The 12709-nt window shown below is 34.8% G+C and overlaps 1 protein-coding gene across 1 annotated transcript; it reads left to right on the top strand.

Moving 5' to 3' along the window:
- Positions 1 to 4945: 4945 nt before the first annotated feature.
- Positions 4946 to 6429, top strand: LOC138366911 (baculoviral IAP repeat-containing protein 8-like). Its single transcript, XM_069328184.1, has 3 exons — positions 4946 to 5327; positions 5455 to 5619; positions 5730 to 6429. The coding sequence occupies exons 1-3, from the start codon at positions 4961 to 4963 to the stop codon at positions 6413 to 6415; spliced, it is 1218 nt and encodes a 405-aa protein (XP_069184285.1). The 5' UTR covers positions 4946 to 4960; the 3' UTR covers positions 6416 to 6429.
- The last annotated feature ends 6280 nt before the right edge of the window (positions 6430 to 12709 follow it).

Raw genomic sequence — 12709 nt, 5'->3', positions numbered from 1 at the left:
TCAGTTTCATAATTAAGTACTTGTTTCAGTCCTCCAATGTAATAAGCAAATTATTCTATTAAGGATAAAGAAATCTTATTTAGAAGAGACATTAAGTTTATTACAACATTTAACGCATACAGTTATTCATAGTAGTTATACAATTATTCAAGAAGCAATCATATACAAGTGTTCTTAGTAGTTATACAAGTGTTCTTAGTAGTTATACAAGTGTTCAAGAAAATCATATACAAGTGTTCTTAGTAGTTATGCAGGTATTCAAGAAATCATAAGTGTTCAAGAAGCAATCATATACAAATGTTCTTAGTAGTTATACAGGTATTCAAGAAATCATAAACACTATAGTCTTATATAGAAATAAACATTTGAATTTATAAAAGAATTATAAGTAAAACATGTATTTGACTTCACACAATGAAACTCACTATCCAGCAAGTTAAAAAATCCATCACATGCACAGCATCCCCCTTCCCCTTCTCCAAAATAGATTAGTTTTTGTCCCTTAAATTCCTTTAAAACATAGAAAGCATCGCTATAAACATTATCATCACAAATCAATTCAGGCCAGGACATTAGAAGTACTTCACTGTCATTACAATAAGTCCTAACTGCTTCAACAGCATCCATTTGTTCAACCTCCATCCACTTACTCTCACCCATATTCGATTAATTATCTGTAGCTCGTACCACATTAGTATGCCTTATCCTAATAAGATTTTCAATAAAGGCCATACCAGAGAAAACACCAAGTACAGGATCCTGTCCTATAAATCTCATCACTGCCTCTATTTCTATCTTTTGGGGGGTATGATATCCTATTTCTGGTCTCATCTTTATTAAATTTAACGGAAACGATGGAAAGCTCTCCTCCATATGATCAATTAAACTCCAATGTTCATCTTCTTCCGTTTTAGGGTGAATAATACTAAGCTCTTTCACAGTCTTACTATTTACCTGCTGTTGCAGTTCATCCTGGCTCATTATAGTATACACTTCTCGTTCTTCAGAACTCAACTTATTAATAAACCAGTTTGCAGCATTTGGAGAACCAATTTCATCCACAAATTTTCTTATAAAAAATTTATCCTTTAAGTTACATCCTATAGGCACTTCTTCAAATTCTGGAAATATGTATTTAAAACGGGGTCTAGGTTTAAAAGTGCAAATTATTTTATCGCCTTTAAATAACAAAGAAATTTTCTTCATCTCGGCCTTACTAGGAATTTTCGTCAGCAACAACACTTGACAATTCTCATGTTTCTTGAGTACATCTGTAACACTCTCTTTTAAGCTAAATAAGACTATGTCACATTTTATCAATGGAAGTTCTTCTTTCAACTTTATAGAGTCACGACCAATCAGTATCATTAAAACATTTTCACTTTTGCTAATAAACTTTGCTAGAGCTGGAACAATGTTCTCATGCGTACATTTATCAGTATGGGTCATCACTTTATAAGTCTGTTTTTCCGCCAGGGGCATATTCTTCCACAAAACAGTCGAAGCTGGACTTTGCCATATAGTTTCTGACACAAGATCAGGCATGCTTCCAAACCCTGGTAGACTCTTCACATCCATCACATGGGGTAAATCTTTAAACAAAAGAAAAATACAATATTTAACACAGGGACTATTAAATAATCATAATATTTCAAAACTAAAAAGATATTCAATAATAAGCAAAGTTATATCACAACAAATATAACGAGTACTGTAAGTACATCATACAATAAGCACTTACTGTATACAGCAGCCATCGATCCGAGTATGTCTTCTCACTGCTGGACCGAGATGGGGAGTTTATGGTAAGATATATCCCGACCTAGCTTATCACATCGGAGATTGTTACGCTCCGCCCCTCTCTCTTAGCTGTAATTTCCAAATTAGTTATATGTATTATTTTAGATCTACTAGTTTTAACTATAACATTCTCTTCCGTTTATTAGATCCACCCTCTACTTGTTTCTTCTCTCTCCCAGTCCCCGTAACATCTTCTCCAAGAGGTATACGAACCATTAATAATTCTTTTTTATTATTCTTTAAAACATAAGCTAAATGTGCTAGTCCTGGAAAATAGTGTGTCTCCCATTCTTCTTGTTCTTCTTTACTCCATCCTATTCCGTCATTAAACCCAATACCATATGGAATAATTATACGCTGGATTAAATTATTATTTCTTGCTTGACAACAAATTTGTCTTATTGCAGATTTAAAACTCCAACGTTTAATAATATCTTTCTGTAATCCTAGATCTTCATTAGAGCTACTGTATTGAAGTCCTATAATATGAGGTTTTATTTCTGGTTCTGGAGATAAAGCAAGTACTATACCACCAGGAGTTATATTATTCTGTACCACTTCACACTCGGAAACTTTACTGTAAGGATATTTTTCCCATAACAGTTGTGCAAATCCACCAGATAAATTATGAGAATCGTAGACAAGACAGTCTCCAGGTTTTAGAATTTCATCACTAGTAAAATCAGCATCTATAATACACTTATTTAAACGCTTAAGCTTCACTTGCATGTACATAGAACAATCCATCTTGAAGTAAGACAGAAAAAGTTTCGTACCTCTTCCTATATACTCAGAAAAGTAGAGTTGACATTTAGACATTAAAAAAGGGAGAAAATAAACACACGAGTTTCTATTTTGTTATTTAATGTGTAAAAATGTACAATGTATTTAATTTGTAAAAATGTACAAAGTATAAATTATTTACAGACATTATTATTCCCAATCCATCTTCTCTTCTAAATTTGTAAAACTACTACTAACACACAATGTAACATTAGTATCAACAGACGTAGTAACATTAACAGGTGTTGAATTAATTGTATCAGACAACTTAGTGTTGATAGAAGGTGAACTAGCATCAGCGGTAGCAGGCGTAGCATCATCTTCAGGTGTCCTAGCAGCATCAGTAGCATTAGTTGTGGGTCCATTTTGAAGAACAGCAATGTATGGAATCTTATTTTCAAAGATGCCGTGGGTGGATGACTGAGGAGGAACGATGTTTTCGGGACGTACTATGAAGAGTACAATACCTCGTTTTCGTAGTTTTTGTCCTATTCTCTCAAGTATAGGCAAATATTTACTTTCCCATACTGCGCAGTTGTCCAAATAACTTGACATGCCAAACCCATATGGAATAATAATTCTCTTAACACATCTTTTAAGAATGAAAACAAGGGCTTCCTTCAGAGCATTTTCAAACCAGCGCCATCTCTGATATTCTGTATCTTTTTCAAGTCCATCGTAAAAATGTTCATCTAAACTTCGTACTTCACATGGAGGATTTTCATATGCTGGTAAAGTTGCAGGTCTACTAGCAAACTGAGTCACTAATCCAATAATAAGGGGTAGATGGGGATCTTCATCCATCCTGTTGTTAAATTCAGGTGGTTCTCCAATATGTATACTGCCAGGGTTACTGCGATAAGATACAACAGCCCTGTTTTTGTAAGGAAAGTTTTCACGATGTAATCTCGCATATGGGTAACGATCCCACAATCCTTGCACAATTTTACACATTTGTACACTCGTAGCATCAAGATCGTACAATAAACAGTCGTGATTATTGTAGACGGACAGGGAGGCAAAGTCTCCAATAATAGTCTTTATCTCCATAGCCTCGAATATCCAAGCTTGAAGTAGATTCTGACATCCAAGAAGAGGAGGACACCGTAAGAGATCACTCCGGGGGAAGCATATATACATCTTTAGGCTGCGCGTAGAAACACTGCGCACACAAAAGGTTGCCAAGTGTTACTTGCTCTTCCTCTGCATAATCTCCTCGTTAAACAGTAATTTAACTTCCACTCCGTAGGGTTTTAACTGTTTATACATATCTTCAATAACAGAAAGATAAGTATTTTCCCAAACTTTATCTCTTCGAACACATGTAATCCCAATTCCTGTTGGTATTATAACTCTCATAATTTGAGGAGAGCCCTTGATAAAGTTAAATAAATCTTTCATACCATTCTTGAAGTAGACGAGACGATTAATGGATGTATCTTCGTTTAATCCAGCGCGCATGTTTCTGTCTTTTGAGTTTTCTATAATTCCCTGAGCAATGTTATTACTTTCTATAGGTAATCCAATACCGTATTGAGTGGCTATAGCAACAATATACGGAAGATTTTCTCCTTTAGAGATATGAATTGTTCCTGGTACTGGACGATCTTCAGGGATACATCTCTTAAGACTGTACAAGGGTCGGCGAACATTATAAGCGTCAGCATGAGAATATTTCTTGGCTAAGTCTAGGGCCATTCCTCGGGGAACACAGGATATACAGTTCACTCCGTACACAATACAGGTTTCATTATTACAAAATGAATCGTCGGTTAAATAACCCTGACAAGTTGTCAGAACAGTATCCATGGTGAATTTTCTTCCTCGTAAGGTAGTAGATACGATCCAGATAGTCGTAATAATATCCCTAATGTGAGGTCCGCGCTCTTATATTGGGGGGAATGTAAAAGTTACCACTTATTTGAATATATTAATAAGGATTTTTGTTACCCTAGAATAATATTATATATGACATTATAACTAATAGTATATTTCATTTTAGGATATAGATGCTTTAAGCATATATTTTTATTTAGATTAAATAAGAATTTACTACTAAATTATATATATATATATATCTATCATTATGTACGGCAGCTACGAATAATGACGTAACAGTATACTTTTAGCGAGATTGCCAAAGTGATGTATTTTTCTAATAAGTCTAATAAATAATGAAAGTAGTTTACTAAGTATTTATATAAGAGCTTTATTTAATTATGAAACTTTAAGGATTTTTAAATAGAGAAGTATTTAGAGGAAATTACTGTCTATTATAAATGGGGAAACTGTTAAATATGTAGCGATGTACGATACTTATTTTAGGGATATATATACTTGCTTATCCTACTCTAATAGTTAGTGCTGCCCTCACACGATGGATCCTTTGTGTGCCAGGAAGTTTTACAGTATAGAAAGCCTTAAATGTGCAGGAGTTAGACTACAAACATTTGTGGATTGGCCCGTTAAGTGGTTAAACCCTATTGACTTAGTTGAAGATGGGTTCTATTACCTTCGAAATAGTGATTACTGTTTGTGTGCATTTTGTTATTGTATAGTAGGTGCATGGATTGTTGGTGATACCCCCAGAAGACGTCATAAGATGATTAATCAAGACTGTGCCTTTATTAGAGGCAAGAGGAGTGACAATGTTTCTTTAGAGGTGTCTGAGATAGCTTTCAAATATGGACTGGAATTTGTTTCCCATAAAATAGAACTGGGAAATAAGAAAATAAGTGATAGTAGTAAGTATATATTCTTATGATGTATTCTTATACCAGTCTTATATACTCTGTACAAAACTTGATTGCTTAAATAGATACTTCTTATTCTTCTAAAGAATAATTTACGTAACTACGTTATATTTTTTAGGTGGTGCTCCTCCTAAGGAAGATCTGGGATTGATAAAATTTAGGAAATCGCTGAATCCAGGATTGGTAACTTATAAATGTCGCCTAGAGACATTTGATATGACATGGCCTGGAAGCGTCAAGCAAACTTCTCATGAGCTGGCAGAAGCTGGTTTTTTTTACTGTGGTATGAAGTGTTTAACTATTTTAAACTTAATAGAGTTATAAGTAAAGAAATAATGAATATTAGTTAAAAGATAGTAACGAGATAATGCTGGATTGTTTTATGGTTTTCAGGTATAAGTGACCACGTCTGCTGCTATCACTGCGCCTGTGGAATACGAAATTGGAGACCAGAAGATGATCCTTGGACGTTACATGCGAGATGTAGTCCAGAATGTGCTTACATTATTCTTGCAAGGGGCAAGGAATTTGTTAAGAATGCTAGATTGACAATACCATTACCTATAAAACCTATAGACAATGATTTAATTAATATCTTAATGGAGAGTATGGATAAGTTCAAACATCTGATTCATCAAAAATTAATACCTGTGGAGAGTATAAGATATGCTTTAAGTGAGTACCTTAAGGAATCCAGAGATTTGTTACCTTTTATTATACAAAGTAGATGTCTAGAAATCGTGTTGAGGTATATGCAAGAGGGAACAGATATTTATTTACGGGTACGGGACTTAATTTATGAAGCAGTTGATGATAAAAAGGAACAAGAAGTTACGCTTGAAGATCTGGGATTGAAAACTTTACCGGAGACTTGTACTAACACTGTTGAAAACAAGGACTGTACAGAACAATCTTGGGAAGAAGATATTTTATGCAGAGTTTGTATGGATAAAAATATAAATATTGTAATACTACCATGTAAACATATGGTGACATGCAGTGGTTGTCTTTTAGCTCTGAAATGCTGTCCAATTTGTAGAGGAAATATTTTATATATAATAAATCCAATTGCTTCTTGAACACTTATGATTTCTTGAATACCTGTATAACTACTAAGAACACTTGTATATGATTGCTTCTTGAACACTTATGATTTCTTGAATACCTGCATAACTACTAAGAACACTTGTATATGATTTTCTTGAACACTTGTATAACTACTAAGAACACTTGTATATGATTTTCTTGAACACTTGTATAACTACTAAGAACACTTGTATATGATTGCTTCTTGAACACTTATGATTTTCTTGAATACCTGTATAACTACTAAGAACACTTGTATATGATTGCTTCTTGAATAATTGTATAACTACTATGAATAACTGTATGCGTTAAATGTTGTAATAAACTTAATGTCTCTTCTAAATAAGATTTCTTTATCCTTAATAGAATAATTTGCTTATTACATTGGAGGACTGAAACAAGTACTTAATTATGAAACCGAATAATGACATGATGTAGTAAGTTTAACGGAAATATTGAATACAATGACTTGAAAAGTTTTCCTTTGACTAATGAAGGTGTATGTTTAATAAAACTGAGTTACGAAAACAATGCCTTAAGATGCTACTGTAAGTAATGACTTAGTGCACAGGCAAGTATCTTTAATTGTACGAAGATGTCTTAGAATGATTTATATTGACCTTATTTTGAAAATGGATAACTGCTAAATGCTCAGTAGTAACTTACTGTGAATTAGTAATGTTACTGTTGTTGTTGTTGTTGTTAATAACGATGATCTACTTACTTACTTACTAAAATGACAGAAACAACTAGTTTTGAGAATTAGTACAGAGATGATTAGAGAATATGTAGTGGACTGTAATGAACGGGTAAGAACATGTAGTGGATGGATGGAGGAAAATTGTAAGAAAGGGTTGAAAGTTGGGATGTGTAAAGGATTGAGAGATTGTAAGGGATGGTATCAAGATGTGCGGAAAACATGCTATAACATGTAGAGTAGAAATAGCGTAGTGAGTTGGGCGGTGAACAAGCTAGGACTTGTAATGGATGGAAGGCGTCGGGTATATTTACATATGACTCATGTTTAAATAAGATATGGGACACAGTAATACATGCTACAACATGTAAAGTAGACCGCGTAGTAAGATGCGAGGCGAACATGCTGAGACATGTAAAGGAATGAGAGAGAGATTGTAAGGGTTGGTACCAAGATGAGCGGAAAACATGCTATAACGTGTAGAGTAGAAATAGCGTCGTGAGTTGGGCGGTGAACAAGCTAGGACTTGTAATGGATGGAAAGAGTCGGGTATATTTACATATGACTCATGTTTAAATAAGATAGAGGAGACGGTAATAGTTGTTTAAGTCTTGTATAAAATGGGAAAGAACTAGAGAATATGTAAGACTAAGTACAGATCTGAACTTACAGAGAATATGCTATGAACGGGGAAAGAACGCAAATTAACAGCTACATTTAAATTTATGAGACTTGGATGAGATGGAGGAAGGTGGGAGGGGGTGAAAGATAATTATACAGGTTGGGGTTATGTGTGTACTCGGGTAAGAGTTAGGCTGGAGACGGACTTGATCGAATATATTTATGTATGATGATCTAAGGCTAATGTCCAGATTAATTTTACTACGTTAGAAATAAGGTGATCTTAAATCTCAGGTGATTTAGTTGGAAAATAAAGAACTTGCACAAATGAACTAAGCTGGGGCACAAGAGTTGAAACTTGATAACTGAACTGGTTTTTATTTACTATGTCTGAAAATGTAGTTGGGTGATTTGGACTGAGAGTAATGAATTTACATGAGTGAACTTGGACAGAGGAAAAGAGCTAGAGTTTTATAATTGTTTACTTCATATTTACTATGTCTGAAATACAGAGGGTAAAAATTTCGGGGAAATTGATGGTTTATTTACAAAGATATGAAAGAGAACTAAGGCGGGGACGAGAGCTGGAGCTCAGTAACTGACTTGATCTTATTTACTAACTTTGAAGTATGTCTGCTTTTAATTTTCGGGAAATTGATGGGTTATTTACAAAGATACGAAGGAGAACTAAGGCGGGGACGAGAGCTGGAGCTCGATAACTGACTTGATTTTATTTACGGTGTCTGAAATACAGAGGGTAAAAATTTCAGGGGAATTGATGTAATATTTACAAAGATATGAAAGAGAACTAAGGCGGTGACGAGAGCTGGAGCTCAGTAACTGACTTGATCTTATTTACTAACTTTGAAGTATGTCTGCTTTTAATTTTCGGGAAATTGATGGGTTATTTACAAAGATACGAAGGAGAACTAAGGCGGGGACGAGAGCTGGAGTTAAGTAACTGACTTGATCTTATTTACGGTGCCTGAAATACAGAGGGTAAAAATTTCAGGGAAATTGGACTGTTACTAACGATCTTGTATAAACGAACTAAGGTGGGGGACAAGCGCTGGAGCTTGGTAACTAAATTACTGTATTGAACTACGTTTGAAATATGATTATTTTTAAATTTTAGAGGGATTGGAATGATAGTATTCATTATACGACAGGGGACTAAGGTGGGGAACATGAGCTAGAACATGCTTACTAACACGAATTATTTGTGTAAAACTGACTTGCTTAATGAAAAGGAGAAAACATACGATGTTGGAAAATAGTTGAACTGAACTGAATGAAAGGAGAGAGAGAGGAGGGACTGTCCAGATATTATGGAGAAGAAAAGATAAGATATGATAAGAGGCGACTGGCTGGCTGGGCCTAAGGTAAATAAAGGTGACGCAAGAGATTGCGAGGTAAGGGGGGAGGGAGGTGATGTGAGGTACGAACAGGAGATGAAGGGGTGGGGGGAGGGGGGCAGTGAAATGATTCAGATATATGGCAATATACTAGTTTCTAAGTAAGAAACAAATAAGAACTTTTAACAAAAGTCGTATGACATTATTTCATGATAAGAATTTTAACAAACTTCTAAAATATCATAAATTACTCACTCATAAGAACTTTATGAAACTCGTATGACATTATTTTACATCATAAGAACTTTAACAAACTTCTAAAATCTGTGACTGACAAAATTTACCTGAAAACCCCGACATGCTACACATGAATTTCCAGAAAAAAAAAGTTACCTGTGGATCTTACAGTCCACAGGGGTCCTCTCCCCAAAAAAAAAAAATTACCTGTGGCTCTTACAGTCCACAGGGGTCCTCTCACCAAAAAAAAAAAATTACCTGTGGCTCTTACAGTCCACAGGGGTCCTCTCCCCCCCAAAAAAAAATGACCTGTGGCTCTTACTCCCTACTACTCTTGATGATGTCACCAACAGGATTTTTCCTGAGTTTGGTGTATGTTAAAGAATCTTGTAGAGGATCATTTATTTTGGAAATATATTCCTCCTTGTTTATAATAACAATAGTGCTGGATTTGTCAGCCTTTGTCTGTTGCTTTCCAACAGTATTTTCGAAATTAAATATTCTTTTTGCGAATTTTCTCACTGCAGTGAGAAAATTTGCCCAATGAATATGTTATGTTTACCATATTTTTTCTGGGTTTGAAAATATTGTTAAGGCCTTGAACATTTTGATATACATGTATTGTTAAATTTCGAAAATACTGTTAGAAAACTAAGTTAGAAACAGTCCTTGTAGTGATAATTGTGTCATTTATAAAAATACCTTCTAAAGACTGTAATAAGTTCTATGTGGGGCAAACAGCTAAATATATTAAATTTAGATTTCGCAACATAAATACTCTTTAAGACACGACCAATTGTCTAAGGCTTTGTCTGTTCATTTCTCAGAAAATTCCCATTAAATTGATTGGTAGATGGCTTTTTCAATAACGAATTGTAAAATCACTTTCAATAGGAACATAATTGAATCTGCTTTAATACTGGTTACAAAATCATGTAATATAAACATTAGAAGTGGTTTGTATTATTTAAATACATTTTTGATTGATCAGTTAAAGGGCAATTTGAGTAGGATCAATGATACACATTTGTCTCACTAATATCTTGTAAATATTCACTATCTTATGACATTATTATCCACGTATGGGTCTATTGACCCATACGATGCAGCTCCTATCTATATCCAACCAATACCATTCATATATATTTCATTGTACCTCACTTCACTTCTCTCCTGCATATATAACCAATCTACTGATTGGTAAATCCATCCTTCTGAAGATGTTTTATTAAATACGAAAGTACTTAAGGAAATTCCTGTTTCAATCCTTTCTTCATGATCTGACACTGTCATATATATATTCTGTATATTTACTAAATATTCTTTCATGCATATATTAATAAAATATTTTTTCCGTCTGAAAAAGGGAGTCTAATGAAGACATCTGTTGCGATAATGGTGAGTCTAAAGCTTATATATTCAATCACGTATAGATAATATACAATAATCATACATTGTACATTTCCGTTAATATTGTGAACATTATTTCAAATTATTTAATATTTGCATTATTAAGAGTTAATATTTACATACAGGACCACACTTTACATACGGAACCAACTCCCACATCATCATACACCTCTCACCCACTCTTACTTAAAATATATTTCAGTCATTCATGCTCAGTTTTTCTTGAACTTATTCATCAATGTTTTATTATGTGTCAATCAAAATATAATACATGTTGTTGAATGTATTTGTGTGTCTACATCCCATCTGGATGTTCATCACTCGTGGTCCCACATGGAGTGATAACGGAGGTTGTGGTAACAGATGAATCTTGAGTTATATTGATGGGTCAAAGCCCTTTGACGGCCAAAAACACTTATTCACATTCCCCGTAGTTTGACACTGCTAAATACGTTTATGAACAGTACCATTTAAGCACTGAACACAATGAGGTTCTAGTTATTTATCTTACAGTCATAAAACATATGTGGTCTGTTTCTTTCTTTAGGAAGACCATAGGGTGGACTTTCTACCTTTCACTCAACAACAAAGATCAAATCATGAAAGGATTAGAAGAAAAATGCAGATGTTGTATATATGAACTTTGCAAAGCTAATTGATATGTAACCATTGAGTGATATGTAACCATTGTGCCCATAAAATGAGGTTGAAATGCATCACAGGCAGAGTGAGGCAGAGGATATTAAATTTCCTCACAAACAGAAAGACAAAGAAAATAAAACAGGATCACAAAAGAAAGCTCTGTACCCTAAGTTACTCTCGTTCCATTAATTCTCTTTCTCGTCCTCTTATCACACACGTAAAAATACAAATCAATGTTTTATGTCATCCTTGACATCTAAAACATCATATATATATATTCTCTCAGTCACAGGAAAACAACAAACACATGTCATAATATCTTCCAATGGGCAACAGAAAAAAAATACTTAACATTGATAAAATACTTAGTGATAAGTATGTACATATGGAGACTAAGTCTCTTACACTCGATGCAGGATACAACATGCAATTAACTCTCACGAGACGGAACCTTTGTGTAGAGGAACTAGAAATAAAGATGTCGGACGACCTAACATTAAATCGACCTTAGCACATAGCAAATGCAGCATCAACCAGGGCAATGACAGAGAGGCTTATAAGAACCAATAAATTATTTAAGGATGACACAACAAAGCTTTCATTTGGCATTAATGTACACATTGCCGCAATACACACTGCTCAGTGCTCATTCCACTTTGAAAGCAGGAGAGGTTACTGAACAAGAAGTAATACGGAGAACATAAAATGTGCGAATCCTCAATAAAAAACACTCATTTTCTAAAACTCTAAACAGAGGTCTAAACAGCTCTCTAAACAAAGCATTCCAAATTGTTTAGTGTTAAGGACACGAGAAGGACCACATTATGAAGGGGGCCTGAAAACTGAGTGGATAGCGCTTCGAATTTGTAGTCCCGAGGTTCCGGGTTTGATCCACGGTGGATGCGGAAACAAATGGGCAGAGTTTCTTTCACCCTGATGCCTCTCTTCACCTAGCAGTAAATAGTTACCTGGGAGTTAGACAGCTGCTACGGGCTGCTTCCTGGGGATGTGTAACAAAAAGGAGGCCTGGTCGAGGACCGGGCCGCGGGGACGCTAAGCCCCGAAATCATCTAAAGATATCCCCCATGATAAGAAGATGTATGCATAGAAGGTCTCAAATATGCACAATATCAAAACAGGAGCGACAAATGTTGTAGGAAGTGTAGAATAGAGCGAGTGTAGGAACGCTGAGCCACGGACACACTCACAGAACACTACACAGACTTCCTAAAGTTCACGGCGCCTTAACCTTCACCCAACAATTATAAGAAAAATGCCAGAATGAAAAATGTTATCAGGGTTCACTTTGAAAAACTATTTCACTT

The sequence above is a fragment of the Procambarus clarkii genome, chromosome 20 (genome assembly GCF_040958095.1).
Source record: "Procambarus clarkii isolate CNS0578487 chromosome 20, FALCON_Pclarkii_2.0, whole genome shotgun sequence".
In the NCBI taxonomy this organism is placed as follows: domain Eukaryota; kingdom Metazoa; phylum Arthropoda; class Malacostraca; order Decapoda; family Cambaridae; genus Procambarus; species Procambarus clarkii.
Note: the sequence above shows the minus strand (reverse complement) of the source record. Positions and strands in the feature narration are given on the sequence as shown.

Bases quoted from the DNA above. Each gene is read 5' to 3' on its own strand.
- LOC138366911 (XM_069328184.1), top strand. From the start codon at position 4,961: ATGGATCCTTTGTGTGCCAGGAAGTTTTACAGTATAGAAAGCCTTAAA. The intron at 5,328-5,454 runs GTAAGTATATAT...TATATTTTTTAG, and splicing joins TAAGAAAATAAGTGATAGTA to GTGGTGCTCCTCCTAAGGAA. The intron at 5,620-5,729 runs GTATGAAGTGTT...TATGGTTTTCAG, and splicing joins AGCTGGTTTTTTTTACTGTG to GTATAAGTGACCACGTCTGC.